The sequence below is a fragment of the Dromaius novaehollandiae genome, chromosome 4 (genome assembly GCF_036370855.1).
Source record: "Dromaius novaehollandiae isolate bDroNov1 chromosome 4, bDroNov1.hap1, whole genome shotgun sequence".
In the NCBI taxonomy this organism is placed as follows: Eukaryota; Metazoa; Chordata; class Aves; order Casuariiformes; family Dromaiidae; genus Dromaius; species Dromaius novaehollandiae.
In genome coordinates this window covers 59453245-59480324 of record NC_088101.1, presented here as the reverse complement: position 1 = coordinate 59480324, position 27080 = coordinate 59453245, and the positions used below count along the sequence as shown (strand labels likewise).

Here is a 27080-nt window from a genome sequence, read left to right as displayed (position 1 = left end):
AAATAAAAAATAGTCAACTGTTATTTTGGAACAATTCCTGTGATCCAGTGAAACCTTATTCCTGCTGCAATCATTCATAAATACTGTGGTAGAAGACAGGCTGGCCACAGAAACGTGTTCTTGGGCATCCTTTTGACAGCTTCACTACAAAAAAAAGTGTTCTTTCACTGTGCTATAACAACAGAAGCCATTGAAGTCATATCCAGATTTCTTTATGAGGTAAAATAAAATGCAAACAAGCTCACAATATGCAGCATAGATTTATATCTGTATGGCACATGGCAGAACAAAATTAGCTGAAAATACATTAGATGAATTCATGGCCATCTAAAATTGATACAATTTTAACTCATCACACTGAAAAATCTGCCGAATGATATCATTTCATATTGTTAAGATAAACTGCAGGCTAAATGAGAAGGAATTTATATAAGGAGAATTTCTCCATACTGTTTGGTAATAATCCACATTGAAAGTATACACACAAATCTGAGTTTCTCTCTATTCTGTCTCAATTTTTCTGCCTGACCCTGGGACAAATCAGTTAGCCCTCTGTGCCTCAGTTTTGCTAAAATGAGAAAAAATACATTATTTTCTCATAGGAGTGATGACAGCATTACACATTAGAGACAGTCAGGCATTAAATATTTCATATAGTAAGATAATCTCAGTCACTAAATGAGCACTTTTTTCTGATTAAGCATAAATGGCAAAATGTAGCTCATTAATATCAAACCTCATGAGGCAGTTTCCAAATAAATCGTTACTGCTACAAAGCATAGCGCAAAGTGCACTTCTGCACAGGTACTAGTTTGGATCCTAAAAACATCATGCAGTACTGTGTAGGATACTTTAGCCTTTGTTTTGAGAAAACTGCATTTCTTTTACAATCCTTTCCACAAAAAGTGCAAGTGTGTCTATTCTATTCAACAGATCAGCAGTTAGCTAACTTTTAATGGTAGTGAATAGTGTGCCAGATTTTCCTTGATGAGGGGAAATATTTTACTTGTTAGTTCAAACTGAATAGACTACCTTTCTAAGAGACAGGTGAATTGACCAGTTGCATCCTGTCTCTGCAAGGCAGAGGCCATCAGTTCCTCATAAACTCAATGCGATCAGGAAACAGGGAGCCACTGTCCTTCAGAATACAGCTCTGCTGAAATGTCACAGCTTGAATTCTGGCTTTTTTTCACTCCACTTGAACTTGCCTATACGGCCATTGTCATTGCCTCATAGGCTGCTGAGGACAGTAATAAGTTCTTTCAAATGCATATTTAAATTTATTGCATTCTTTAATGTGGTATTTCTCACCCTTCTGATGCCAATGCAAGTCTATCAGGAGACTGTCCAAACATATAGCTAATACAATTTACACCTGCACACAGAAGTTAGAAAAGTCACAGCAAATAATTTCAATTAACTTTTTAGGATTTTGCCGGTGTTTGTAGGCCACCAACAGACAGCTTGCTTTGCACTCTCTTATTAAATTTCTAATGGGCTTCTTTAAAACTCACACAACGTTTTCCAAACACCTTACAAAAGGTGCCTCTGAAAAGAGCAGCAGTAGTACCACAGTATCATCCCTAACTTTCCTAGAGACCACATTTTCTCTACTGCAAAAGCCCATAAATTCTTTCTCTCCCTGTACCTGGCAAAGCTGATTGTAGATCCATGTCTTCTTTTGGTTCTTGAAACAGAACTCTCATCTGTTTCAGTTTTCTGAAGTTAGTATCTTCCTTCCTAAACTTCACACAAAGGTTCACAAAAAGAAATATACATACCCTCGCTACAGAAAGTTTCAATTTTTAAACTTTGTGCTTTTTTGCAAAAAAGATATACCACTAACATGTACTTTGAGAACTAAGCTATATTATTCTAAATATATAAGTGTAACTCTAGATGGGATACAGTTCTAGGATAAGAAAAGTAAATTCAGGCATCTACATATGAGGTAGCTGTTCAAGCTCCAGTTACAGTCAGTGGAGATCTAGTCAATACAAAGGAATGTAAAGAGCTGTTCAGCTGACCAACAAGCAAATATCTATAGGATACAATGAATAGCTTTCTTAGGTTCTTTTACTATATCGACTTGATTTTTGATTATTATGGGTGTTAAGGCACTTAATTCACGTGTAGGTATGTATCTGCACGTGTCTTAATCTGAAGCTGAATGCCACCCTTCCAGTGTAATCATGTCAGCACAGAAAAGCCAGTACTTTCATAAAGAAAAAGCAAACTCACCATGATCTGATATTCATGTTAAAAATTAATCTTCTTCCCAATTCTAATACATTTATATGTTATATTTCAAAGACAATTCCAGAAATATGTGCAACAAAAATGAATTACACGTAACAGAAAAACTCAGGCTCCAATTATACACACAGAATAGGAGTAAGAAAAGGAAACAAGATTTTATTTCACTTGTTTGTTTTTCTTTTTACAGTTTATTTGTAGATACCTGTGTTGAGAGATAAAGACCTTTAACATTTTCTTGACGAATAGGTTCTAATATTTCCATTTGAAAATATTAATCAGACTCACCTGTTCTGCTGCTTCTCTTTTGACATTATAGGTATCCAAGTGTTCTTGGAGCTCTAGAACACTGAACTTCAGCGTTTCTAGCAGGCCACAAGACATTAGCTGAAAGATAAAAACAATCACCGCTACGGTCAGATATAATTAATTTGACTATAATCCTTATAGTCTGATATCTAAATAAATTATTAGAGGAAACTCCACGGCCACATTTGGGGAAAAAAATCACATGGAAACTACCTGTGTATCTACCATTTATGACACCTTTAAGTTGACACTAATACTTGCAGCTACATCAGCTCAAGCAGAGAACAGATTTGATTTCAAAGAAAGAAGGGCAGTACCTACTGAATATTTGAATGAGAGATTTCAGAAAGAAGAATATTACGTGATGTACACACAGCTAGGGTAAATAGAACAGCCTGCATCAGGAAAAAAGATGTTGCTGGACTGCTCCTGCAGCAACCTAAGGAGCGTCCAAGCCAAGGTCACTTCCCCTTCTCAATCTGCAAACTATACCACCAGCAGAGGCTTCGGTCTGTAAGAACCAGGAACTGTCAAAGCAGGAACTTCTGGATATTTAAAGAATATCCTAACATTAATGAACTTTCTCAGATATAGTTTCAAAATGCCTCTTTCCCTTGGGGATCCACTTCTTCAGCATTGTTCCACACCTTTTCTCCCTGTAGTATAATTTCACTTTGCATAGCTTTTTCTTATTAATCTTTCTACCTTCATTTCCTATCATAATTATGTCTCTAACATGATATTTCCTGCCCTTACATGGTCACCCTATGCACAGATTAAGAGCTCCTTCTTCATCTCTAATCCTCATTACCTGGTACCTCTTGCTCAGCTTCTAAGTGCAACGCAAAGATAAATAAATTGTGACATCGGGAGTCACAATATCCCACATTCCTCAGGCTCCGGTGGGAATGATGGTGATCTGTTTTTCCAAGTGCATCATGATAACTATTCTACCACCATAAGGCAGAAGCAATGGAGTCATGACACTGCCACTCCCAACCTCTATGTCCACGTGAACCGAGAGGCAGATTATGGGACATGATTCCACTCCACACCCAAAATATGCAATAACATAAAAGTGCAAAGTTGATAGGTATCTTATATCAGCAGGCCATGATCCACTGCCAGCCAACTGCAAGCCATTGGTGTGACATGAGGGCACATCATTCTGCTGAAAGCTACTATCTCAGTAAATCTAATGCCCAACACCAGAACAAAATATTTTCTTCTCATAGTAGGTGTGTTTCACCTTTCTCATCCTCCTTACCCTCCAAACCCACACGCTTTTTACTTAAACCTGTAACAAAAACAACCCTGCTACCCCAAATTATTTTTGCATCATCCTTGGAGGCATCCTTGGAGGCTTTTAAGACTCAGCTAGACAGAGCCATAACTGATTTGAACTATTGTGGTTGACTGTCCTGCTTTGAGCAGAAGGTTGGACTGGAGACTTCTAGAGGTCCCTCACTTCTGTAATTCTTTGCTGCAGACCTGTCTGCCGTTGCGTACTAATATACACAAATGATATGATATCATGAAAATCATTCAGTAGTGTTGAACAGGGCTGCTAAGTGGTACTATAAACACATGATAGAAGAAAAATTCCCAAGTTTCAAAGTTTTTCATCTAGATTAGTTCATTTGCCCAAACTGGACAGGCATGTGAAAATTCCTATTTTCATCCTAAAGCAGATAGTGAAAATCTTGCATGTCTGAGCAAACATCACAAAACTAAAGATTTGTGCACCGACGTTATTCCAGGTTAGCCATTCCTACTTAATGAGAACTAATCTGATAAACAAGTAGGTCTATTTCAGTTAAATTATTTGTAGAGGAAAGATTTATCTACAACAATATTTGCCAATATAACTGCAGTTGTGTGTGCAGTATGTGTGTGCGGATATATATGTGTGAATATATATATAGTGTTCTATGCAAATAGTGTTCTAGCTACATTGGTCATTGGTATAACTCTTCCTGTGGCTTCTTATTCCCAAGGAAATTTCTTTTTCTAGTTAGTTTACACTGCTTTTCAAGTGGCATAAGTTAAACAAAAAAATTATACGTGGTTCCCTTGAAATATGTTGTCCGTATCAAGCTTTTTTAGTTCCTATATTCCAAAGTGAGCACACAAAGAACAGTTGCCCCTTAGCAACATGAGAAAAAGGCAAGTCAGAAGAATAGTCTCACACTGGGTTAGACCAAAGATCCATCTATCTGAATCTCCCATCCGACAACATCTAATAGCATTTGCCTAAGGAAAGACAAAACAGGGCAAGCGTATAGTGATGCATTTACTCCAGAACACTTTCTTAGCCTCTCTAAACATGTTGTTCTGCACATACAAAAATCTATTCAGGGCTATTTCTTTCATGGATTTGTTCAGCTGCTGAACACACTCTGTATAAACAGGATGGAGTTTCACAGCTTAAGTATGTATCATATGAAGCATCACCTAGCTTTGGTTTTCTATGTTTTATTAACCACTAGCTTAATTTGATCCCCTCTAGCATCAAGTAAGACAGCAAAACAATAATTCCTATCTCTTTTCCATGGTACTTGAGTCATTTATAGACATCTATCATATTTCTCTCCCAAATGGCTGAAGAAAACCTAGTCTATACAGTCATTTCTTACATGGAAGCCATTCAAAATATCTCATAATATTTGTGAATTTTCTTGGAACACTTTGCAGTTCAACTATATTTTCTTTGAGAGAGGGGGACCAGAATTGCCCACAAAATTCAGAAGGTAGGTGTATCAAGTACATTAGCTTAATGGTATTTTCTGGTTTGTTGTATCTTTCCTTAATTACTCTAACATTGCTTTTTTTGACTGGCACTAAAAAGCACTGAGCCGACATTCTCACATCAACGTTTATCAATTCAAAACCTTCACTGTATATTTAGAGATAGAATGCTTTTCTCACACATCATGGAATATGTACATGGGCAACACAAGGAAAAAAAGGCAAAGTTACTCTTAGATAAGTAGTCTTCCTTTTTTAAGCATTTTGTCCGTATAAAAAAAAATATAAATATATATGCACACACACACGCGCGCACACACACACACAAACATAAATATTCACTGTAACATCTGAAGATTATTTCTGGAGAAAATACATTTCATACTTGTGTTCTTGAATGTTTATACTTGATAGTGGTAACCTACTGTTTAAATTTCTTTCTGGTTTTGTTTATACAAAACATCTTTTTTTAAATCCAAAAATTATTTAGATAATGTTTCAGTTAGTGACAAGTTAGACAGCAACCTTTTAAAAGGCAAAAATATAACTAACATATTTTATTCAGATCTTTGAAAATCTTCCTCAGCATTGTTTACCAAATATTAAAATATTATCTTGTATTTTACATACAAATATTTAACTAAACAGATGTTTCAGCATTAAATTAATGAGATTTTTACCGTTTCCGCATCCACAAAGACCGTTGGACATTCTGAACATAACATCATAACTTCCAGTGAACTTTTAAATTTTGTTCTGATTCGCTGTAGACTCTCACCAAGAAAGCTGACTGAATCATTTGTTATGGCCACAAACTTTCTTTGAATGGTCTAGAATGCAAAAATCAGAAACATTTATTTTACATTACAACCCCTCCTTTCAGATTAAGGATTTCTGGGCAACATACCATCATGACAACATATACTTCTATCCTTAAATTACAGAAATGTAAATTAATACATATTTTATTATACACATTTACAAACAGCTAGCTCAGAAAACAAAACAAAACACACAAGTATGAAGAAAGTTATTTCTTTCACATCTCAGCCTTTAGCATCAGGATATCTTATTGACTACATAACTTTATGCCAAATAGACAGTAGTTCCATTCATTTTAAAGTGTTTGTATTTCAGAGAATTATACATTCAAAATTTTACAAGTCAGGATAAGATCTGTGAAACAATTTGCCTCCAGAACTACCAACTGCAGGGTTTTTCACCTTCTTCAAATATCAATCCTATATACATCATGTTTGATTATGTAGACTGTATGCTTAATCTAATGCTACGCTTTACATTGCTATATAATCCTAGAATGTTACCTATAGAATAAGACTATATAAAAATGATATTTAAGGTTGCAAAGTTAAACATACAATGTGAAGCCAGAGGGCAGACTAAAAAGGTTCCGGTCAGACAAGGGCTTCAGAGTCTCACTGTGGCTCAAATCATTTAAATCCAGCTCTGCACCCAGTAGCAACTCAGCAGAATGCACCTTTGCCTGCAGACATGAACCCTGGATCGCTATACCCTTTTACCACACTATCCACCTTTTCCAGCAGACTGAGGGCTATCCTGTCAAGCCATAAAAGCTTTTACCTTATTAGCTCCCTATTTAACGAACACAAGAGAATATGAACCGCTATCTCTGCAATATTCCCTTTTCACCACCTTCAGAAAATGAATGAATGTGTAAAAAGCAATTGAAGTTAAGCTTTGGCATAATGCAGAGAAACAAAACCCAGGAAGTGAAAAGACAAAAATTTGCAGCAACAGGAATTCACAGAACGGTGGCAAAATACTTAATTTAACTAAAAAATTGGGTATAGATGCAAAAGCAGGCTCTTCTGGGCATATCCTAGGGTACTAATTTTTCACACATCAGCTACTTCATGGTACTAACCCTAAATCTTCCCATACATATGGGCTAAAGTGTGTGATAGTCTGGTAGAACATGAAGCAAGTCTTTCACTGAGGTGAAAATTATATTATGGTATATGAAACATTAAGCAAAATTAATATTGGAAGAATAAGAAAGGACTGGAGTCAGAAGGTCTTGGTTTGTAGTACTGAATCTGCTATTAGCTCACCTGGCTGTTTGTCTCTTTCCAAAGCAGGCTGCCTGTACATAAAATGGAATAATTGTACTTCTCCTACCCCATAAGAAGTTGTAAAGAATAACGTACGTCTGAGTGGTACCACTTTGAACATAGAAAAGGCTAAACACACACAAAAAATCCCCTAAATATAAGGGAGAGGGAGTCAGAAAATACAAGCCATAGGTATTCCATGTTGGATACTAGATCTCTGAGGTAAATATAAATCAAGAGAGCCCATTTGTAACTTCTGGTTTTAATGGATCTCCTGGGGTTTCAATTCCTTCTCTGCACAAAAACCTCCTTTTCTCACAAAGAGATGTAAGAGAAATTCATTAACATTTGTCATGCTGTGATCCAGTAATAATGAATCTCACAAAAAAGTCCAGGAGAAAATCATTAATTCTGTAATCAGCACAGAGTTTGGATGATGTTCCGAAAATAAAAGAAGAGGCACAACCTGAACTAAGATGTTGTAAGAAATAGTGAAAAGCTAATTTATTTTCTGAGCAGAATTTCTCCTAGACAATGAATACAACAGATACTCTGTAGAAAAATCATGTATGATGATATAAGGTTCTTTGAACAATGGAGTTTTTTTTGTCTGCTTCTGATTTACTTTCAAAGGATTCTTGCTACTGTAGTCTTACAGATTTTGCAATTATAGAGAGGAAGAATAGTTTTGAAAGCAGGAGGAAAGGATTTCAGACAACCAGGCATTGGCAACTCACTGACCTGAAACAATCTTGAGAAAACATGAAAAGTATAAACAGCACAAGATCCATCTGTATCTGATAGCATTTGATTGACATGGCAACGCCAAGCTTCCTCTTCATCATCATATGGCACTGGCTGGAAAGCTGCCAATATGGCAGAAAGAAATGGTGAAGGAGGTGGGGAGGTCTGTATTTCTGGGAAACCATCCTGTTCTTCCTCGTCTTGGCTATAAATAAGAAGCAACAGAAATTAGCTTATCAGTAAATTTTAAGAAAAAAATTAGCTTTGGTAACAAAAAAAAATAAGAAACCAGATAGAACTGTGTTTTGTAAAATAGATAAATAATCAACTAAAGTAACTATGAACCAAGAATAGAGTAAAAAAATCGAAGACTTGCTACTACAATATAAAAAGTTACTCATATCCTCGAACATCCCCAATGTTTCTTAAAACATGTTATTTGTATGCCTATTTACAAAGTACTATCTGTATGTTTTACATATATATACACACACATATACAGTTATATAAAGCGCTATATATGCATACCATTCAGAAACTGACATTTTTATTGCCCCAAATAATTGAATTAAATTCAATTCTTTGATATTAGTGGATTGTGTGTTTAGATTAATAAGAATTCAGTTTGAGTAACAAATTCCAGCTTTCCTTAAGAGAAAGGCAAGTGCTCTTTTGCAGTGCAACAGTATTCTAAAACTGCCTTAATTAATATCCATAAGTGAACGGAGATAGATTGGATTCCATTTTTATGGGAAATCAATTTAAACAGGCCTTTGTTCAAAGAGCATTCTACAGTCACTTATCAATACTACTACTTACAACCATTAACTTAATTGTTAAAATTTTCTGTATTACAAGCAATGATACATTTTGACAATTCTCCTTCTAATTGTTTGTGGAGCAAAAATATGTGGGAGGAGGTTTCAAGTATAGATATTTATTAAAATATTTTTAACCACATATTATTTTTCTCTGTAACAACCACTTCTCATTCACAGAGACACTAAGTATGTCTCCAACAAGACTTAAACATGTCTCAGCCAAAGAGTCATTCATAACACTATCCTGGGGATGCTGGTTTTGGGTACATTCATTTAGTAACACAATGCTCATAAAATCTAGGACACAAACCTTTTTGCATAATATCTGTAGGCAAAGCTTCAGAAACATTTTTGGATACTTTCTACTTATTGCACTAACCCTATAATCAGTCACCTATGTCACTCTCAAAGCTAGAGCTAAGGAGTTTTTTAATTCCTTGTTTAGTGTAAATAAAAGTGCAAGGGATTTTAAGCTGCATGATAGGAGATAACCACTATTAATTGGTACCAGCCTTTAATTCTTGCAGGGCGTATTACCGTATATTTTGTATGGGATTACAAGATTCAACTTCCTCATTCCTGTCCCAGTAGAACCTCCTCATTTTCAAATTCTCCATTCCTACCTGCTTGTTCATCTACAGCTCCTGTTGTGCTCTTTTCTGTAAAGGATTTCTTAAATGATCTCTCTGATAGAATATACAGTAAGCCTATGTTCCTGTATTATTCAATCCAAATTTCTGAACAAATTTTAACTATGAACAAGCCTATGAACAATCATGTTATTTGGATGAAATAGTTTTTTTGTTGTTGTTGTTCTCCCTCCCTCTTAGACTGTTACCTTCAAATACTTAGCGTTCCGTTTTGAATTCAACTCAACAAGCTAGGACTAGTTAGGTCTTTGGCTCTCCATAGTTATTTTTTCTTTCCATATTCAAAAAAGAAAACATGTTCAACTTGAAATGTCTTAGAAGTATACCAGAGACTGATTAACCTGAACAATGAAAACAGATCTTGGACAAATTCAACAACAAACAGATTCTGGCCTGAATCCTATAGCAGTTTTGATCAGGGAAAACATCACCGTTTTCTCCTGTCCTGGGCTATCTGGGTGCCAAAATAGTTCCTGCCATAACTCAGAACAGTTCAAAGGCTTTTCCATGTTATACTGCTTGCAGCTGGTGGCTGCCAAGGAAGTGTTCCAGAATTCCCTCTAACTTCTTTTCACGTTTCTATTCTATTGATGGTGTAGGAATGCACTAGGTTTCTTTTCTTCAAGGATTCTCATCTTTTCCTGCACAGCTGCTTTTCCTGTACCAGAAACAAGTGCTGAGCAAAGTACTGAGCTTATTTGCTAAATAGGCAAAAACAATCAAACATTATTTCAGATGTGCAAATATTATTTTAGAGATCTGTATTGTTAGATTAAGAAACACACCAAAAGAAAGCCTACTTTGTTTGATTCACACATAGATAACATAAAATTTCTGTTAGTTAGAACTGATATTAATTTTACCTCGACAAACCAGAGAAGTCAGCTTCTTCTTCTTCACATCTCTCATCTAGCTCTTTCAAAGCAAGAGTGACTTCCTCTTCACAGATAGATTCACAATAGCTCTCAGGAGCTGCTGGCTCTGCCATTTCTGGAGTCTCTTCCAACTCAAGAGATTCATGACAGATCAGAGAGTCTTGTTGTTCTTGTAGTACATATGACCCTGTGTCTTCACTAGCAGTGCTAACCTGTTCATCCCTTACTGCTGGACTGCCTTCCTGTAAATCAAGCATACTTTATTACTTTTATTGCAGGAGCTTATATAGTCTTATCAGTTTTTATTAAGGTAGACTAACAGATCTATAAAAAATTGTTTGCAAATACCCAATTATACTTTAATCATTCAGCAACTTTAGATCAAAACGAACACAATCTAGACCTTCACATTTTACTTTTCCAGGGATGGACCAAAATAACTTCTTCATGCTTGCCTCTGAGGTCTGGAACCACTACAGAATATTTTGTCATCTTTTTAATCTCCATTTAAAAAAGTTTCTCCAGCATAAGTGAGTAACAACATAACAGAGGAAAAGATATATTTTTGAGAGAATCCCATATTCTAACAGGCACAAAAACTTGGAACACGTCACAGTTAGAGATTGCTTTTATATGCATTTGCATTCTATTGTCATTTCTGCATTGCTCCAGTTTTGCCATCAGTCTGTACAGCTGAACCCTTTCCCAGACAATGCTCCACAGCCTGATAAGAGTTCCACACAGCTACAAGGAGCCAGTCTTTTGATTTTTAGGTCTAAAATTCTTCAAAGAATACAAACCATATAAGGTCTCAAGGACAAACTCAAGACACTACATGAGAATTTTTTTTTCCTTGTGAAATCTAGCACTTTAGAAAAGTAAGACTTAAAATTTAAAATATCATGTAAAAATGATGAATTTGTCATTGAGACTTTAAAGAGATAATTGGCTTAAAAGTTCACTGTGAAGCACTATAAATAAAGTGAGTTTGCAAAAAAACTTCCAGACTCATACATGCTATATACTAAACACTATGCTACCGTCATTCAGTTTTTAATGGTGGTTATTCTGTCAATAGATTAGTTTAGAGGACTACATGAACTGACAAGATATACACTCTAAAGTAAATATGCAGTGTTACTTTTATATTATGTAGTATATCAATATCAATTCACTGTATTTCCATTCTGTGGTCTGTAGGACAAGCATTAATAATGTAACTAAACTGCAATAAAGTCTTAAGCTACAGTCCAGTATCTTGAATGATACAGGTGGACTTCTGCACCACCAAGCCCATACATCCATTTCCATGAATTTACTTAAAAAATATATTGACTTTTAACTGTAGTGGCAACATAGTCTTTTCATTCTACGGATAAAAGAAAATCTCATTAATTTATCAGCTGTTGCTTCTGATATAATGCTTTTTACTGGATGCTGCTGAATCAGAAAATTATTTTACAGCCCAGTTTAAACTCCATATTCTGTTCAAGATTTTAAATAAAATATTAGAGCATTTTTTGGTGAATGTTTTCACTTGGGTTATGAGAAGTATAGTGATCTCATAAAGGGGGTACAAAAGTACAATGAATCTAAGTATAAAGGCAGCCTCAGAAAGAAATAAGAAAATGCAAAAATGAGTTATAGCTGAGACTTTACCAGGAGCAGACAACAAAAAAGGGATAAAAAGTCCACCTAAAACAAGTCACTTCAAATTCAAGAACAAAACAACACAGTGAGTTTTTTATCTGTAACTGTTAAATATTGTAGGAACTGTAACAGATTAGATAGTTTCATTTTAAATTTTGCTATTTTAAATTATTCAAGGATTTTAAAAATATTAACCAAGAAATTGAAGTACTCACAGATTTCCAGGCGGCCATTAGCTTGAAATCTGTCTCACTCCACACAGGCCTTTCCAAAAAAATATACCACTAGCTTCTATGGTCCTTTTTAAAGGATTATTTGATTGAACCAACTGCTAACACAGCTGGCCTGAGGTTTTATTCCCACATAGCACCAATCATATCAACCCAAAGAAAGCAAAAAAGGAAATAAAAAAGTATTTGAAAGAAAACATTGCTCAAGAAGGATTTTAACCATATCAAGGAAAAGCATCTTGAATATTAGCCTATTTCATTCTGCACCATAAAATGCTCATTATCAGCCCTTCAAGAATATTTTTAACCTGCAGTGAGTTCCCTCAGTCCATGACAAGTAGTTTTCATCCTGAGGAAACATTTTGTAAGAACACTTCAACAGGTTAGAAATATTAAAAGCAAATCAAATAATCAGTGTAACAGATGAAAATTCAGACGAAAAGAAAGCAAAAGCTGCTACAAAACACTAGAAGGAGCCCAAATCAGCCAAGCACCAGCCCACATTTCTCCCCACCTCAGGCAGCTGGTTGCTAGAGTTATCTAGAGGAGAAGCCTCCAAACTTGGGGTCTCGGTTCTGATTTGAAGCACCTCTTCTGTTCCCATACTGCTAGTGGAATCTTGAGACTGAAGTGATAAACCAGCATGATCAGATATTGTTTCATCTATAGCAGAATCGCTGTTTAACTAAGACAGAAAAGAAAGAAAGGTGACACTCATAATAGTTCATTGAATGTATAAATTATAGGGAAAAACATACTAGTTTTAAAAAAGGTTGTCTCAGTACAGTTAGCTATTTGAATTTATTTACATATCAAGTTTAACAACTTTATACAAAAACATTACAAGCAACATAATCCATTTCTGTAACATGTAACTTCTCTTCAAAGTTTGAGGTTATCCCTGATAAACAGAAAATTATCTCCTCTCTTGTTTTCAAAGGTCTTGGCACTGGCAAAATGCTTGACTGAAAACACTGAACAACACAGCTCTTTCTTATGGGCAATGTTAATACAAACTTTGCCTCAAGTCTTAAAAGGGGCGTACAATCTCTATTGCTTCCTGTCTTCTCCCCTTAGTCACTTTTTCTCCCAATTCCATTTTTGTAATATAAGGAGACTTCTGAATAGGCAACTTTCTTGATTTTCCTCATTCGTATGTATAAATGCTTCAAAATGCGTAATTAAATTAGCAATTTCAATGCTAAAAAATGACTGAGGCTCCCATGGGATCACTTTCTGCTCACGTGTTTACTATTTTAAGGTTTTTGGAAGATAAGAATCTACAAAGACACATACTTTATATGTACACATGCTATTTTAAGTTTATATTTAAGCAAAAATAGCAAGTATTCCAATTTTAATACAACATTCTAAAAAGATGAACATTGTACTAGAAGTATAAATCTGTAATGTACTCCTGGTAGAGTAACTCTTTCCTTTCATTGATGTGACTGTGAGAAAGCAGCATAATCACATTAGTGGTTACACTTAATTAGGTTAATTAGTTTTATTCCAGGCCTCTGTTCCTCTGGATGAAAGATGCAAGCCATACTTAGCCATTAAAAATGCAGGTGGAAGTCTCAGATCCTTTCACAGAAAAATGACTTACCATCTGTGAACGAGAGAGTATCTGACTTGCAGTCAGTGCTGCTTCTTCTTCTGAAGACTCATCAGTATCTTCCTGGTTAGTCAAGTTCAAGCTGGGTGTGCTACCAGAGTACTGACATTCTTGAAGGGATGGCGTGTCTCCTTTGTCAATACTGTCAAGAGAGCGCCTGCGAACCCCCCAGTTGAAGTTGTCCATGCTTTCACCCTGTAACAAAAAAAGTTTACACACATATATATGTATGAATTTAAATGTAATAAAATTAATACACAAATGCAACACAGAAGACAAGTGCCGAATACATTATGAACAGAGTTTCAATCAGCCCTTTAATTTTATTAAAATTTTAAACACCTTGGTAAATGATGTTTTTAGAAAAATTAAAATATATGGCAAATGAAGTATAATTCTTTTGATTATCTTCTTGGGAAGTAACTCAATATATAGTCTATATAATCTTATAGTATAATTTTTATATATTTGACTAGAAAGTACAAACACACCACAGACAACAACAGATGAACAAGCCATTGCACCAGGCTGCAACTTACCTGCAGCTCCTGGTTAGCAAAAAGGAAAACACATATAATTAGAAAGAACGAGGACAAACACTTAAAGATACTCTAGAACCAGGGAAAAATGTTTTATTACATAGGATTTGCCAGCAGTAAAAGACTGATTCAAGCTCTGAAAAAATGCTTTAGTCAAAAAAGCTAATATTTAATATACCTTCCCTTTCTCATGGGAGATCGATTATTTAAAATAAATAAATAAAACTGATGACAAAACACCGAAACCAGCATGCTTATGGTACATTTTCTTTAGTGTAACACATAAAGAAACTGTTTTAACAAACATCAGTGAAATTCTTCAACAACATACATGAATCTAAAGTGACCACATCCAACTGACAAAGCATCATCAACATTAATTTTATTCAGGTTGCGGAAAAACTGATGTCTTCATTTACTGTTCTACCAGGTATTTTGTGTCAGTTTTATGAAAATCACCCTACATATCAATGACTGGATCGTCTCTTTCCACACTTCAGTGCTGGAATACTTAGTATGATGGATATTTGGAATCCGAGTAAAATCTGTGTCTTAAATCACCATTTGTAAAATGAATACAACAACAATCTTTGAGGTGCTTTGCCAGCCTTCAATGATACACCCAGTAAGACTGAAAACCTAATCGGTTCACTTTGCCAGTCTACAGCAGTTACTGCAATACCACATCTAGTCCCAAACTTGCAAGTATTGGGTTCCAAAACTGCTCTAACAGATTGTCTCCTGCAGTGACTTAGGTTAGCCTTATGCTTTAATTATGCAAAGCAAACAAAACTTTTTGTGGTTTCTCTTCCCTCTCAGTGATTTGTTTTGCTCCGGAAAAGGGGTAAAATTATGCCAAAGCAAAAAACCACCACTAACAAAGTACTACTTCTGTGAGGCAAAAGCACTTACGGTAGTTAAGTTTAATCTGAATATTACTCAGATTGTAATTTAAAAGCCACAGTTCCTACAGTTCATACTGCTAACATTTAACAATTAGCAACAAAGAACATTCTATATTTCTGATGAGAAACTAGATATTTACATCAAGCACACAATTTAAAAGTGATGCCCTAAATTTGTAGATTCTGTGGGCTTTTTAAAAATTTTTTTCTATTTTGCAAGTTTAGCACTTCATGTCGCATATAGGCAAGAAAGAAATTGTGCTCATTCTGACTTGCTATTAAAATAATAAGGAAAATGAAGGTAAAAATTCACTTGGCAAAGTTTTCAGCTTTTGACATCCTACCTGTAAAGCCCCACCTAGGTATTAAAATAATGCTTTACTATTGAGTCTTGATGATTCTGAACTGTTTGTCTACTTACATTTAACATAGGAAATTGTATCTGTTTAGGGTGAAGTCACATGTATGCAATAGACCAAAATGAGCCTGTAATTTTCCTAGAAGATGCAAATATTAGCAGAAGTGAAGCAATACACAGGAAGCATGAAGTAAGGGAGATAAAACTAAAGTATTATGGAAGAAAGCAAGATTCTGTAGAAAGAGCTAGATAAATCAGGAGAAGGATAAAGATTTTAGAGTTTAGATAGGCTGATACTCTTTTTGGTAGTCTGTTGACTCATGACCAACAAAGGTCTCCATGACTAATTTGGTATTTTGTATAGACTAACAAAAAGTGAAAGAAACTACTGAGTATTCAGCTTTTCCTGCTTCTCCCCAGTCATATTTTTAAGCTCTCTCAAATTCCAGTCTGAAGCCTCTTCCTTATCCAAAATAAATAATAATTGTTAATGGAATATTTAATATTTCTTGATACTTAATTTCTTTCTTTCTTTTCTTTCTTTTACCTCCCCTCTTTTTTGACAAGAGGAGAAGCAGAGGAAACATAACAACTATGACAAACCAGATATAATGCAAAAGTCACAATGCAAGCAATTATGATGACTGAGTGAAATAATCTAATATAATTAGATAATGCATCATACAGTTTATAACTATTCATGTGTTAGAAATGTAGAAACATATCAGGAACAAAGATTATGCCATTTTCTTATTGTTCCATAATTAACTTTTCTACTACAATGTACCCAGGTGGTCATCCTGACACTGGCTTATACTGTGGTATCACTTTCAGATTAAGTCCCTGAATCAAAAAAACCCAACCATTTGCAACAACTTCTCTTTAACATTGCAAAGTTTTTGATAAGGATTTTTTTTTTTTTTATCATGCAAGTTAACTCCAATCATGTTATAAATTCTTCCCCACTGGATTAGTTAGAAGAGCTGCCAATTCCTTAGAGTTGCACCAACATAACCTAATTTTTAGAACATTTTCAAATGGAAGTACACAGAAGAAATCCCAAGGTCTCACCTCTGCATCTTCCAATTCAACATCTAAAAAGTCAAAGTCTTTAAAAACTCCAAATTGTTGTTCACTGGTATTGTCTTCTACGGCCACTTCCTCCTCTTGAATCACTTCTTCTGTAGTTGAAATAAGACTAGTTTGTTGGTCTCCAACTTCCAAGTCTTCATTAGAAGAAAATACAACCTGCAGATAAGGGCAAAAACAGAAATAAAAACTTCCAACTTCTGCATCTCCAAAAGCCAGCCATTCCGCTTCCCACAGTTTCATGGCAATAGTGGCAGCCTAGAATGTACAAATATAGTGATGATACAAGGGCAGGCACACTCTGCAACTTATTTCAAGGCTAGATGGACTTCAGACTACATCTGTAAACTAGTGATATCATTCTCTCCTTAATGCAGTTGAGAGGTGCAAAAGTACAAATAGATTCAGAAAACTATACTCCTGAACTTTCATTTGCATAACCACAATGTTAAGATCAGAAAATCCATCATAATCTCATCCGCATGACGCAGCCATATCATTTTCACCTAGCAATCTCTGTGGAAGTACTGTGTACCTTTTAAAAATCCACCCAGTGATGCCTTCCACTGGTAAATATTCTGAGGTTTAATCATCCTCACAAATTATGATTTGCTCTTTTTTTCCATCTGAGATTTGTTAAATTTGTTTAGCTTCAGCTTTCAGGCATCTTATTTTATTCTATGTTCCTCTGATAGATTAAAAGTCCATCTCCCATTAAAACTTTTCCCCAGCTAGGAACTTTTATGTCACAATGAAAACAATATTCTGGATGATAAGCAGACTGTTCATATTATTTTAAAAGCCCTTAAAATACCATCACCGCAATTAAGCTTAGTATGCTAATGGTGGTCTTTCCAGTACCTTATACAGAAGTAATGCCATCTCCCCATTTTTAGTCAATAGTTAGACATTCCTACTAACACCCATGTTAGTCTGAAGGCATGTGATCCACCAGTCATATTCAATAGCATTTCCAATACAGTATCAACATCCTTACAATCCTTAGCCATTCCAGCCACTTTTCTCTAAAACACAGCCAGACGTCTTATTTATAATGGCTTAGAAATTTGCTCAGAACATGGGAGACATAATTCAATGCCCTGTTCTCAGCAAAATAATAAAAATTCATATGTGCAGCATAAAAGACACAACACACTATTCTGGAGCAGCAGTGCAATCTTGCCCTCCTGTGAAGATGTAAAATTTTGAGAAAAAGTTTTCAAGATTATTCTGACCAGCAAGATCCAAGGAGCTGACAGGAGGTCAGCTAATTCAGTTGGAGGAGAGGAGATTTGAGTTCCAATCCAAAGAATTTTTAAAAGTCTTGTTTTCCCTACCCACCTAACATAAAAATAAGAATCAACCCTATGAATGTATCCTTGCTTTACAACATATAGTCTTCTCCTCCTGAAAGACTGACATAAATTCACGGAGGCAGGTACTTTGGTTTTGTCTGAAAAGTATAGTTCTGAATCCAGTCTAGTGAAGAATGGTGCCCACTGGACTTCTTGAGGAATAAAAGTAATTTATTATTCATGATTCTATCTCTCTCTAATTTAGCTGGATTTGTGAATTAACGAACCAAAACCAGAACGTCAAAACCTCTTTTCTCATATCTTCACCAATACCTGAATACAATGGCATTCTCATTACTGGGATTTAGAAAACAAAATAAAACACCACCACCACTTACTGAAGGATTCTTGGGAAGCCCCAATTCTGGTCCACACAGAGAAAGCACATTCATTAGCTTCTCCCTCGTTCTTCTCTGAAAAATACACAATAAATAACATACAGCAAAGCATCTTTTAGAGATCCAAGTAAAAATATAAAATGTCTGGATTTTCAAGTTGTCATCTCACATGCAGAGGTTCTCTAAAACTAATTTTATAGGTTTTTCTCTTCACTAATACTAACTTTTAGCTTATGGTGTACCAGTTTACTGTTTTGCTAAGACCCAATGTATATTTCAAATTAAATTTCTACATATATTTTTTTATTACACATTCATAAACACTACCTACATTATTTGCTTACTATGCCCAAGACACACAATGTACCTGAGATAGCTGTGGTCTCTTCCAGCTGACAGGAACTAATGCATTTGAATTGGAGCCTGATGAAGTTGAAGAAGTGCTCCGGGTGACAGCAATGACTTTTGGCTTCCCATTTCTACCAGCTGCGCTGTGTTGATCACCATATTTATTCCCAATAATTGGTGTCTATCACGAAGACAAATATTTGCTTAGAATTCAAATCTGTTTTAATAAAGACTATGTATTTAATTTTAGAAATATTAATATTACATAAAATACAAGGGGTTTGTTAGAATTTAGAACTCTCTGCCTAGCACACCGACGCTGAGCACCCACGCAACACTGGTACACTGAGAAACACAAGGCTGAATACTTCTCCCCTACCCAAAAGACTACCATTCTGCCCTTTTGTATTTTCTGAAACAGACAAGTTTCCTACTGGGAATCTAGGCACATTTTAAGACACACTTTAAAAATAACTATGTTCTAAGTTTACAAGATGTAAAGCTTTTCTATGGATGCATTCATAAACATTAACAAGTTATTTCCACACTCCCGCAACTTCACTAAAACACAAACCCCTTTAAAAAACAAGGATCACATGCAGCCTTTTTGATAGCAAATGCTACTCCAATAAATTCTGCAGGAAATCATCTCGTCTCTCATTTATCTGCATGCACTGAAGTTTTCAGTAAGGAATTCTCCTGAAGAGAGGACTCTACCAATTTAATTACGGCTAAGACATGCATTATCTAGGATCAGATTCAACCATCAGCCCTTCTTTTTGATTCTTTCTAAAGTTTCTACAGTTTTCACATCCCTACATTACACCGCAGTCATTTGGCTATGCCCTCCTCTTCAGACATACAAAGAGTATCAGCTGTACTAATATATTACTGCCAGTTCTAACATATCCTAATTTTCTTTTCTTTTTTAACCACAGGAATTTGTCTCAAATTGCATCCATCCCACACTTACTTTTCTATATTCTCTATCCTCTTCTCTCCTCAATTTTTTTCCCCCTTTTAAAGTTAGGTCAAAACTGGAATACAGGATTTTAATCCTCTCAGGCCTTGAAAGTACAACCCTTCATATGGTAAAGGCCAGGAACGTTCAGATACAAAAAACAACCAGCTGCATTAGGTTGGCTCTTTGACTGAGCTGAAATACCTTTACAAACAATCCTATTGACTTTAAATAATTAACTCTATAAAGATATTCAAAGAGGGAAAATAGCAAAAATGCAACATAAGAGAATACAAAGTTTATTTTTCAGTATGACTCTAATTATGTTTCAAGTATGTAAAATTTGATTATATTTATTTTAGTACATATAAACACAGAAGACTAAGAGAAAACAAATCTGAGTTTGCAACAGAAAGTCATTACTGTATTGTAGCTTAAAATACTATAATTACCTCTGATATATCAAAATGAAAATCTAAGGTCTTCCCAGGTAGCTCCTTGGAGACATTATTAAAAATTTTTGTGAAAGAGATTTCAGGAGAACCTATGTCACCTCCATAAGACTTTGGAATATCATTAGGTACAACAAGGCTTGCTGATCGAGACACCACTAGTTTCAAAATATTAAGGGCTTCCTTCCAATATGGACTCTAAAGAGAATGTACGTAAATCACAAAACAATTACTTCAAAAAATACAACAATTTTTAATGTACAGTTGGATTTTGCACTTGATATCAGATGCAAATATCCTAATTATAGATCATTTTCAGATAAGCTCACATCTTTAAATATTGGCCTTCATTATCACACATTTCTAAGTCTACAAAACACAAAGCAAAACACAAACAAAATGCAAGTCACTCTATCCAGGCACTGAGTAATTAACAACAAATGAATGCACAGTAACCATTATATTCAAGCATTAAGGCATGAGATGGCTCAAAAATGTTTGTGGTCTGAATACAGTATGATAGAGACACTTATGTGACATTTTGTATCTGATAGAGAGATGAACTTTTAAAAATGATTTTAAAATTCCCAAACCCCAAAGTTCTAATATTCTACTTTGGACTGAAAGGCTTTAGCACACAAGGAAAGCTTCAGAACTTGAAGTGCCAGAAAGGCAGCAGCCAGGCACCCAGGTCATTTGAGGGCAGATAGTTAGGTCTAGCCAGGCTTACTAGATCCAGTTCACAATGCCAGGCACATGAGATCTCCATATTTTTTACCATTATTTCAAGTATCAGCTCTTCATGCCCCAGAAAATAAAGTTGATAGCATTTTGAAAGCAAAACAACTTCTACCTCCTGGCTTCTCTTATTATTATTTTATACTTGTTACTTAATTCAGAGTAAACTGAATTTGAAATATATACAAATATTTTGCATTTTGTATTTCCTCATGCATTTCAAAGATCTCAAACAAATCAAAAGCATTTATAAGGTTTTTATATAGCATAAAACTGATGTAGCACTTAAAAAAGTGTGAGAATATAAAAGGCAGAGCTTGAGCTAAATGTACTCTCCTTAAGAAGATCATGAAGGTAGAGTAAATAACTCAGCACTCCCAGCTGCAGAGATTACAGAGTGGCGAAGAAAAGAGACATGCACCTTGGGAGGGTTAAGCTTTACACTGCTGAAATGTTAGAACTCTACCTGCAACTTAACTATTCCAGTTTCTGAAATTACATGCAAAACATCTTTTTATCAGGACACTACATTTGTTATAATATTTTTTCTTTAGTGCATTAAAAAAATAAACACCACTTTCAAGGCTATAAGCAGTACACACTTCTTTGCAGGTAATGATAGCCTTCAACAACCTCCTGTGCATTGTAAGTATAAAAAAAGAGTAGTCCCAAACTTGAACCATCCCTTAGCAACTTAAATTTGTTAAAGGCATTCTGACTACAGTATACTTAAAATCTGTTTAGTAGCATCATATTTAAACACAACATGTTCATTCATAATCTTTTATTTTGTTATCTAAATTAATACATTTTATCCTATCAAAAATGCATATGCTTCTCTGGAATATTCTTTCATTACTACCAGTATTTTGACAGCTAATATCTTCTAATTAAGATTATATTCCATGGTGGTATAGGGTTGGAGAGAAAGCTCAGATAAAGGTTAGAGGTGAAGTGAGCAGACATCAGGCCATAAAAAATACAGCTGCACTAATCATTCCATTTTGCCTAATGCACTCTGACAGAAGCAGTGTCTGAAGTACGTATCTATTGACAACAAAATGTCCGGGGAACACTACTTTTCCCAGGCAACTATGATTAAACCATTTGACTGGTCTACATTTAGCAATAATGGAATTCAGGGATAAAGAAGGGGAGGAAAAAAAATGAAAATGTTGTAGAGTGAAATGGTTGTATGCTCCAGGCATTTTTATAAAATCTTTCAGCAAAATGCTAGACTTTCTTCCAGGGTTTTCAGTAAATTATGTTCCAAATACGAAAGAGCAAATTACTTGAGGCAAAATACTGTTGTTTGTCTTTTGGAGACTGTATTTTAACAAAAAAATGCACTTGAACTCATGAAGGTGGAACTTAATGTTTCTCTCATGGACAGATACACCGGTGAAAGTGATTCAAATATGTATTTAAGTGAAAAGCTTCCTTTCAAAAAATATATACTTAAATAAGGAATTTCTACCTACAGTATTCAGCAGTAGGCATGTTTCCTTATTTAAAGAGTTATATTTTAACAGTTGAAGGATCATCTTCTATGACTACATATACAGAGTAGCCTACATCTGTAAACAGGTGCACATTCACTCAGGTAACTTGTCCCACAAGATGTAAGTCAAATTAGAGAAAGAATATGTGTGTAATGAATTAAATACATAGGTCAGAAACTAAAGTACTATGGAATTTGACTTTGAACAACTATTTTTAAAACCACAATAAATTACTTCACCACACTCAAAAAAAAGCTTAAGTGTAATTTCACTACCATTTTGATAAGCAGAAAGCATATTTTATAGCTTTTCACAGTACCTACCTGAACATATTTACCAATAACTTTTATGATCTCCAAATTAAACTGTTTCACTGGTGCTGTGGACAGGTCAATATGACTCAGAAGACTGTAAATGATCTGCAGTAAGGACTGTTGCATACTGGACAACCCTTTCTCTAATAGCTAAAAAAGTTTAAAAAACCACAGAATTTAATTAGAGTGCTTAATAGTAGCCAGCAGTGAAAATGAACATTAAAATTTAGTTAACTCCCCCACATACTTATTTTTCCTTTCAAGAAAATTCAGTGTACCACTTCATGTTTTTCAACTTTGTTTTAGCTTAAAAAGAAAATGCAATGCAAAAGAACTACGTTATCTATCCTAATTCAGTTTTACTCATACTAATTTTCTTCATTTAGATCACAGAATTTTGACAATAGCTGTAAGCATAGACCTAAAGCACCTAATAATAAAATACTTCTCACTAAGTTAAAGAGTTCTTATAAATTCAAAATTCCAAAGCTGCATGAAAAATAATTACATCCAAGTCTTATAGCAGTCTGGCATATACAATCTTAAGTACATATAAATTCATACATGAGAAAAAACAAATAATTAAAAAGTTATCATTATCAGTTTGAAGTAATATAGTTGACATTATCGGTTTGAAGTGATGTAGCTCAAGGACCAGACTCTAAAAGCTCTTCACACAAGGTACTTTTTTTTTTTTAAAGATAACAACAGTTTTGCATATAATCATATACTGAATTTTGTAATTTAATTCCTGTTTGAGTATATACTATGCAATATTTACAATTGAATTTTGAAATTAGTTTTTCAGTTGTGCTAAGGGCAACTTTAAATGGATATTTGGCTAAAAAAAAGAGTTCTTTTATGATTTACACTAAGTATATTTTGTTAAAGCCAAGACAGTGTGTGTATATTTTATTCATGTGGCACAGATAATAAATATCTCTTACAGAACACTACTGCCATGAAAAGGGATCTTTCATTAGAGGGATTACTATTTCGAGGTAAACTCAAGGTTTTGTCCTTTTGTGAACTAGTCATCCTTTTGCCATATACTAGAATATTTTTTTATTATTCTCCATTATGGAAGATGTGCCCTTTTTCCAACATTCAGAATCATGAAAAATAAATTGGCAGTGAGTAAATATAACCTTTATCACATACTGTCAAAATGAGATACACTTTCAGTAAAATTTACCTCTGCAAGATAAGTTACAAGGTTAAATGTGGTATCTGAGAAGGAGTCATGCAAATATCTGCACACTACATTAATCCAGTTAGAACAGTCTCTGGAATAACTGTGTGTACTGTATAAGCTCATCATATGAGCCAAATTGGCAAGAGTTGGTGATTTCTCCTCTGCACAAACCTGAAAAGCAAAAAGCAGATATAATTATATTAGAGTCGACCATTTTTAACCTAAGTATTTACAAGTCTTTATTTATTTTCCCCAGGTTTCACTGTATTTTCCAACAACTGAAAACAAACTACAAACATCTACAGTTTCTGCTGACAACTTACTTAAAAAAAAAAAAAGGTAGAAATAATTACTTAAGATACTTAAAATTGCTTTCCAAAAAAAAAAGGTGGGGGGAGTGTACCGGCTATTAAAACTTTAAATACCGAAAGAGCATGGTAACAGCTGCACTCACTGGGCATTCATTCATAAGGCTTGACCTCTCTCTAGCATGGCTGTTCATCTTTCTTCTTTCAAACCTAGGCCAACTCTTTTCTCCTAGCCTTGCATTTATCAGAGCTTTAGGAAGCCAGTAGTATCTGCAACAGTTGTACTGTGGCATGCGTCCACAGTCTTTTAGGGGTTAAATCATACTCTCACATGAAGAGAGTCAAAAGAGAAGTCAAAAGAAGTCAGTACAAGTTCTGACAACTAAGAGATTCCTAAAAGAGCACCACAAATAGAATAAACCTTTTGAGATAGTTCCTGTATCTCATGACTAGAAACACCTTCTGAATTCTTTACTTATAATACCCTATTTTGGGGAATCTGTGTCTTCAAGGGGTACTAGAATCTATAAAGATTCATATTCATATAATGCCTTGTGTGTACACTTAAGCTTGACATTTTTCTTTTTTTAAAATCAAAGAATATCATTAAGGGTTTCTGAAATCTGACAGTATAGATCATATCTCAGTGGACATATGGAGTCAATGACTGGTTCCCTTCCATTTCTTACTGCACAGGCGACCTCCTACTCACCACAGTAGCTGAATAAAGCCCAGTAGCAATTTCAGTGGCAACTACAAAGCTTGCTCAAAGACTATAGATTATAAAAATGAACACTTCTCTAACACTGAAGTCTTAAGTGGCATAACCGTTCCCCCCACAAAAGTAAACGAGACACAGACCTCTTCAAGCATTTCTGTTTTGTCTGTCACCTATTTCCTATAGGTGATACATATATATGTGTATATATATATTTTCCACCTTCTCCTTTTCTCTATCTGTTTCTCTGGACATACTGTCTAGCTGCCTTGTCCCCTTCTCCTCTGGACTTTCCCCTCCCTTTGGTGGCTGGCAGTTCCATTCACATTGTAGGTTCCGGTGCCTGAGGACAGTTTTGTTTCTTCTTCTCCTCCTATAATAATAATAATACCTATTTCTTATAAAATGTTTTATCAGTAGATCTCCAAGCATTTTAAAAAGGGAGGCCAGAATCAAGGTTTCTTGGTTTTCCAAGCTACAAAAGCAAGTGTGGCAAAACAAGCAACTTGAAATGGGTACCCGGCAGGCCAGTGAGACAGCCTGGAATAAAAGACAAGTTTCCCTGGTCTTATTCCCATCCTGTATTAACCAGCTCAAGAATTCAAAATCTTGTGCTGTTATCATCACCAGCATTGGTGGTAGAGGCAAGTGTCCCCAGCTAGCTGCACGGGTATTTCTGGGACAGCAGTAACTCTTGGATTCAGGCCATGTATTACTTTGAGATAACCTGCACCCTGTCACGTAGTTTACATACCACAGGTTTGGGAAGCCAGTGACCTATGACTGCTTTGCCTATAACAGACAGCACTTTCTTATTCCCTTTTCCACATTCTTCCTTAAAATGCATGCTGCCAGACCAACATGCCACCAATCTGGCTGGGGATTGTTGGTAGGCATCCTCTACTGCTTTAACAGACACCACAGTTTGGAAAGTATTCAAAAGCTCTGAAAGTTAATCACTATTTACAAATAATAGAAAGAACAGAATACCTTTTCTTCTCTACTTACCAGTCTGAAAGGTAAGGTTCACTTCCTTATGACAAGTAAATTAGGAAGTGTGCTTAAGAATTGATTGAATTTATGTTTAAAATTACAAGCTGCTAACTCAGAGAAATTAGAAAAAGTAACACATCATTAATAAGTACATTTGTTCTTTACTTCTAAAGTTTCCAGACTAAGCTAAACGTGCTTTCTCATTCACAAAGGGAAACTCAGGGGTTGATATGAAGACCAATTATATAAATGAGGGCTGGATCAGCTCCTTAAAATATAATTTTTTTACATGATTCTATTAGCCATACAGAAAAGTATTACATAATGGAGTGGAAAATAAAGAAACAACACTGGTAATAAAAGTAAACTTCCGAATACTCCCCAAACATTATATTTACATACCTTTGCTATCCTGTCAGCTGTTTCTTTACAGAACTGAGTTGGGTTATCAAAATGTTGGATCAGATGAGGAAGTAAGCACAAGATGTTTAGGGGAAACCCTGCAAACAAAATATAGTTATATGATCCCTAATGATTTTAATAAGACATCATTTAATGTGGAATGATGTGAACATTCAACAGCTTTCTAGTATTTAAGAACCTTTATAGCATGACCTACATACATACACATACATAAATACATTATATATACACACAGATATATGTATGTGTATATATGTATAATGTGTGTGTATAAACACGAATAAAATGAAAATAAAATCATCACATGGCCATTAAGCAAAACAATTGAGAAACTCAGTATCTTCCAGCAGTACAGTGATACTGTTTCTAAAATGTGTAAATGTTACAAATAGTACTAAGTCACAAGGTCACATTATGATTTGTGGTCACTAGGTAATTGAGCTGTTTAGCACAAAATCATGAAAATTAATACACATGCTCTTAACTTGTAACAAGTTTAAAGTTAGTAGTCAACATTCTGCTAGATAAAGTTTTCATGCAGTATTTCTTG

At 34.9% G+C, this 27080-nt stretch overlaps 1 protein-coding gene across 12 annotated transcripts in view; it reads right to left on the bottom strand.

Annotated features, from left to right (window-relative positions):
- Positions 1-27080, bottom strand: part of FRYL (FRY like transcription coactivator) — a 183405-nt gene that overhangs the window by 11043 nt on the left and 145282 nt on the right. For all 12 annotated transcript variants that reach the window (XM_064511175.1, XM_064511176.1, XM_026093729.2 and 9 more), the window contains 13 exons: positions 26510-26607; positions 24089-24259; positions 22903-23043; positions 20340-20537; positions 18946-19107; positions 18579-18653; positions 16868-17044; positions 13986-14189; positions 12891-13061; positions 10485-10738; positions 8148-8355; positions 5994-6143; positions 2545-2643 (listed from right to left, as the gene is read on the bottom strand). In XM_064511175.1, the coding sequence (XP_064367245.1) occupies positions 2545-2643; positions 5994-6143; positions 8148-8355; positions 10485-10738; positions 12891-13061; positions 13986-14189; positions 16868-17044; positions 18579-18653; positions 18946-19107; positions 20340-20537; positions 22903-23043; positions 24089-24259; positions 26510-26607 (2108 nt within the window). The remainder of the gene's footprint in view (positions 1-2544; positions 2644-5993; positions 6144-8147; positions 8356-10484; positions 10739-12890; positions 13062-13985; positions 14190-16867; positions 17045-18578; positions 18654-18945; positions 19108-20339; positions 20538-22902; positions 23044-24088; positions 24260-26509; positions 26608-27080) is intronic.